Raw genomic sequence first — 6,177 nt, 5'->3', positions numbered from 1 at the left:
AATGCTACAAATCCCAATTCAGGATCTCCATTCTGGGAAAGGCTTTCGTTCTGTTGACTCGAGGGCAAGATCTCTACCTCATTTTAGCATCTCTAACCTCAGCCTTCCTTGACTCCTTGGTGAACTTCATGTACCATCTACTTTCCCCAACTGTGTTTTTTGATACCTCAAGAGATTGCCTTAAGATTCCTCAAACATTAATACTGTCTCATTAACATAGCAATAACATCTTTTCTGAAATGGGATTATAACCATAGCTACTGGAGTTAGGATTTATAATATTTTTGTAAGAATGACACAATTCAATGCATAAAATGATCTCACTACCAAAAGGGAAACAATGGAGAAAAGCTGAACAGCTATTATTACCTACAATTGTGCTTTAGCTAGCTTAGTGCTAAGAATAAGGTTAGGTGTAGTACTAAGAATAAGGTTAGGGGTAGTGCTAAGAATAAGATTAGGTGTAGTGCTAAGAATAAGGTTAGGTGTAGTGCTAAGAATAAGGTTAGGTGTGGTACTAAGAATAAGGTTGGGTGTAGTGCTAAGAATAAGGTTGGGTGTAGTGTTAAGAATAAGGTTGGGTGTGGTACTAAGAATAAGGTTAGGTGTGGTGCTAAGAATAAGGTTAGGTGTAGTACTAAGAATAAGGTTAGGTGTAGTGCTAAGAATAAGGTTGGGTGTAGTGCTAAGAATAAGGTTGGGTGTAGTGCTAAGAATGAAGACTATGCTGGAGGAAAGGGTGAATCAATGAAGGAATGAAACTCTTGACACATTGAAAGAAGCAAAAAGGAGAAATCTTGTTCCTTTTACTCCTACCCCTTAATTTCCTCATCTACCAAATAAAGGTATTAGAAGACGTTTGAAGTTTCTTCCATCTCAAACATATGATTCATGCTTTTTTCATATTACTCTGTAACTAGACAGGTGGAGACCTTTTCCCAAATGGAACACATATATTAAAGCTTTAGGTAATAGTGAGGAAGAAAAGAGGGATGGTGCTATTTGGAGATGCATCATCACGGTAAGTTTAAGACTGACAAGATTACAAACTTCATGATATTGGGAATTGCTTTTCAAAGTACAGATCACCAATATTTTGTTTATATATCTTACTTCAATTGATTAGTCAGGCAATAGACACATAACTCAGTGTCTTCATATGAAACACAGCCCAAGATGTCATTTATTGAAGCTACAAAAGAGAAAGAATACAGAATGTTGTCATAAAAATTATACATAGAGCATCGCCAGAAAGACATATAAGAAATTTGTAACATTGTTTGCTTTTAAGGATGGGAACTGATGACGCTGTAATTTTTCAGTTTAGTATAATATTCATATATTTCAAATTAATAAAACAAATGAAAATTTTAGTGGGTATAAAATTGAAAAATTCACACTTTAAGTCAGCAGTAAAATTATATTTACGATGCTGAGATGCAGTGTGTTCACATATATTTATACTAGAGCAAGAATATTTGGTCAGTGCTGAGTATAAGCTGAGTATATTTTATTGTCAGTTTCCCTGGAGTAGGTGCTGACTCAGGGCAACTTCATAGACAACTGAGCAGAACATAGCCCAGTCCTGTGCCGCTGCACCATTATTGCTGTGTCCGAGTCCATTGCTGCCACCACTGTTCAATGGAAGTGCTTTCCAACATCGGGACTCATTTTCAATGCATCTCAGACTCCATTCCATTGTGATCCACGGGGTTTTCATTCATTAATTTTCAGTCTCTACACCTTGCTCCTGCATCCATCATTATTTGAAAATGTAACTGCTAGTATCGGGTCGCTAAAATAAAAGCCTTTAAACTAGATAAATTTCAATGAAATTACTCTGTTTCTTTCTAATGTCACATATGCAAGAATTTCATTTAAAAGTACTCATACTGTTTTTAGACATTACAAGTAAAACGGATCCAGCAAGCAGTCAACTGTACATGTGGTTTTCTTAGACTGAGTATTTTTAAAAGAATTGTGAAACTACATTAGAAAACCATTTAACCATACTACTATCACGTGTTCTTGTTTTCTTTAAGGTGATGGTAAATCTACTACTCAATCTATTAATCATGCTTGTGATTTGATGGTTAATTACTAGGAAATACCTAAGTGCTGACTGAAACGAAAGATAATTTTATTCACATGATAAAAGAAAGACCAATGTTAAAAGACACCATAATTTTAAATTTTGTTTATTCATAGATTAAAATGTAATGCCATACAATTTTAACAATCACTTTAAAAAAAGGATTTATATTTGCATAAAACAGAAGCAAAACAGAAATAAATAAATGCCATCTTGCTTCAAATTTTCAAATCAGTACTTAGCGTACTAGTATACATCTATATACATTGCCAAGTATATTATATAAATATACTCTAAGTAATCTCAGCATCACAATAAATATGAAGTAGATTTTTAGGCACATGGCATAGAAAAATGCAAAATTTGCATAATTCTTGAGAGTGCTGAGTAACTTACTCTTAGATCATTTTCACACATATATTTTACACAAAATATACAGTCATAGCTCCCATGGTCCCTAGTCATCTCTGGATCGAGCCTTCCATCCCAGCATAAGTGCCTTCTTACTCTTTGAAACTATTGCTCTATACAGCTATTACATAAGAAAATATTTTGTAGATTCCTTCACTAACCACCTAAGAAGGTATCAATGCCTAAGAAGGTAACAAAGTAAGTACAGCTTATCTACAGGATATATTCATGAAAATGTGCTGAGAGGCACAAACTTATAAAACTGCTCATTTTAATACTGGGAGTTAACCTGAAGGCAAACTTATAAATTTTTAAGGTATACCATGTTTGAAATGCCCATACTCTTAAATCCAGAAATTATTAGAAACTGAGGTAACACCTATTTTTACAGATAGAAATAGTTGAAAATACACCAGAAGTACTTTAAAAAAATCCTGGCAAACATGGACCTCAGTCATTGTCAGCTGTTGGTGATCCTTTCAGCAGAAATGTAAACCAAAGAATCCAAACCAAAGAATGCTCTAGTTGAATGTGCCTACGCTGTTAGGATTCAAGATCACAGCCATGGAACACCTGAGATCGTCTGCTGATAAGCGAAGCCTAATACTTCTCTTAGGAGAGCCAATGTTCGGTGATAGAAAGGAACTAAACAATGCTGATTTCCCCCGAGCTACAAGTCGGATTCTGGCATATCTGGCATATCTGCCATCAAGTACCCTATTCCATACCGTCCGTTGGGAGCAGTATCTAAAGTTGGTGATCCACTCTGTTTTCGATAAATATTTTTTCCAAAATTGGGAGATGACATTTCACTTGGTATCTTTCCGTGAATAAGGCTCGCATCATCTCCTTCAAAATTAACTGGTTCTTTCAGAACCCTTCCTCTCTTATAGGTCACCGATGCCAAATTACCAGAACTCTCATCTATGAGATTGCAGCGCCGAATGATGAACACCACGGGAACAGGGAAGATCGCCAGAACAATCAATGAGATACACGTGGCCATTCCCCATCCTGGATAGCTCAGGAATGCTTCAGACGCCTGTTGGAGGAAAAAACAAATTAACGCTGTATTTTTCTCTGCATATCCACAAAAACATTTCTATTTATCTCAGGCTTCTAAGCAAAGAATTTTGGTTTGCCTTGGACAAAAATTGTGTTTTGTCTAATATGAATACAGTGGAAGTGATATTAAGAGACATTCCAGGTTGGACCAATTTCTGTTCTCTTAGGATGGGACCCTGAATCCAGGGGGCTATGATGCAGCCAAGAATAAAAGACCACCTGGAGAGACAGGTCAACCCCTGCTAGTTCTCGCAACTGAATACAAATTCATGAGTTTTAGCCCCAGTGAGGCTGTAAATAAGTGCCCAGCCCACTCATGGATCTGTGAGATTAATAAACCATGGATGTTTCAGTAGTTGGCCCCCTGGTGGCCTAGAGGGCTTCAAATGAGCTGCTAATCCTCATAGTTAGAAATTTTAACACATTAGAGGCTCCTTGGGGAAAAGATGAGGCTGTTTACCTCTGTAGATTTAAAATCTCAAAAACCTGAAGAGAAAGTTCTACCCAGCCCCAGAGGGTTGCTATCAGTCAGAATCAACTCAATGGCATTGAGTTGGAGTGAGTTTTCAGGCACTAAATTTGGGGATACTTGGTTACTAAGCAACAGATTACACGTTACAGGTTACACGTGTCAGATTATCTTTCTAAATCTAATAACTCTAAATTTAGAAGTATTTTTTGTTCAAGGAGTCTTATAAAAGACAAAATATATGTTTATGCTTAAATTATCATTACTGAATGACTGACCAAAGGATAGTAAAAGATTAGGGATGTCTATGAAAAAATCATCACTCTGATAATGTCTAGTCTTTCTTGTGATCATAATGTGGCCTAAATACAAAATTAACTTATTTATTGATATTCTAAAGGAGTTATAATAGTGTTATGTCAACATTTGTTGGAAATGAAGTCAGCATGGGTATTGCACATTTTCCTTGTGATATGGTATCTAGCACATAATATATTAGCATAGGAAACATTTCTGGAGATATAATTAATATGTTCTCTGGATTCAAAGGCCTATTAATTGTTAAATAGCCTATGGTAAGATGATTCCAACTACTTTAATGTGGCTACGACCCTTGATCTGTGTGTTTATTGTACCGTGATGCCTTGTGTATCGCTGTGGTCCTGGAAACCATGGCACAGCTATTTAAAGTACCAGTATGGTCTCCCAAAGTGGACGAATTTCAGCAGAACATCCAGACTAAGTAACACTAGGAAGGAGGAACAGGAAATCCAATTCTCGAATAAGTGGCCAGGGAAAACCTTATGATAACTGCAAAATATTGCCTAATATTGTGCCTCCGATTCCAAGACACTCAAAATGCTACTGGGAGAGCTTCCTCCTCAAAGGAGTCACCTAAATGATGTGAATGGAGCAGAACATTCCAGACTTCTGTTTGCTGATGTGGCACAACTCAAAATGAAAACAGACACTTTCAAACCTCCAATAATAAATTGAATATAAAAATGTACAATGGACAAAACATGAATCCAGGAAAATTGGAAGTAATCAATTGGAAGAAATGGAACAGATATAGATCAGTCCAGGTAACCTTGAGCTAAAATGAACTGGTATTATCCTTTTCAATCTGGAAATCATGTGATATATTTTGATCTGAATGATAAAAAGAAGTCACATCACAATCATTATTGAAATGAATATTTCAAGATCCATCTTAAAGTACAGTGCTGTCAGTGATAGAATAATAGCCATACCTACAAAGACCAGCTAAGATGACTATGATTCAAATTTACTTGGCAACCTCTAATATGAAAGACGAAGAAATTACAGATTTTAAACTATTTCCACAGTCTGACTGGATCAAACATGTAATCAAGATGTATAGGTAATCGCTGGTGACTGGAATGTAAAAATGGAAACAAAAGAAGAATCAGCAGTTGGATAGTCCCAGTGATACTTATTATACTAGGGATCACATAGTAGAATTTTGCAAAACTGATGACCTATTAATAACTTTTTTCAATAACATAAATGTTAACACATGGCCCACAAAGAATGAAAAAATAATCAAATTCACTACATCAGTGGAAAGAGAGGAAGGAGAAGATCAATATCACCAGTCAAAACAAGGTCAGGAATTGACTGTGGAACAGATCATCTATTGATCATATCCAAGTTCAAGGTGAAGCTGAAGAAGGCTAAAGCAGGTTCACTAGAGCCAAAATAGGACCTTGAATATATCCCACCTAAATTTAGGAGCCATATGAAAGATAGGTTTGACACAGTGAACATAAATGAACAAGGACCAAAATTATTGAATGACATCAAGGGTGTCGCTATGCATGAAGAAACCAAAAGGTCATTTATAAACAGGAAAGAAAGAGTAGACCAAAATAAATCTCAGAAGAGACTAAAACTTGCTGTTGGACATGAATAGATAAAGCAAATGGAAAAAAATGTGAACATTTGTTTTAAATGATGTAAGCATGACTATTGCACATTTTTCTTGTGATATGGTATCTAGCACATAATATATTAGCATAGGAAAACATTTCTGGAGATATAATTAATATGTTCTCTGGATTCAAAGGCCTAATAATTGTTAAATAGCCTATGGTAAGATGATTCCAACTACTTTAAT

At 35.7% G+C, this 6,177-nt stretch overlaps 1 protein-coding gene across 1 annotated transcript in view; it reads right to left on the bottom strand.

The window, feature by feature from the left end:
* Positions 1–2,227: 2,227 nt before the first annotated feature.
* SLC6A15 (solute carrier family 6 member 15) overlaps positions 2,228–6,177 on the bottom strand; it is a 53,770-nt gene continuing 49,820 nt past the window's right edge. Inside the window, exon 12 of the mRNA XM_004700422.3 lies at positions 2,228–3,545. Coding sequence (XP_004700479.1) covers positions 3,174–3,545 — 372 coding nt within the window. The 3' untranslated portion in view covers positions 2,228–3,173. The remainder of the gene's footprint in view (positions 3,546–6,177) is intronic.

This window comes from Echinops telfairi, unplaced genomic scaffold (assembly GCF_000313985.2).
Source record: "Echinops telfairi isolate 266 unplaced genomic scaffold, ASM31398v2 ScPeMD7_2;HRSCAF=8, whole genome shotgun sequence".
NCBI lineage: Eukaryota > Metazoa > Chordata > Mammalia > Afrosoricida > Tenrecidae > Echinops > Echinops telfairi.
Note: the sequence above shows the minus strand (reverse complement) of the source record. Positions and strands in the feature narration are given on the sequence as shown.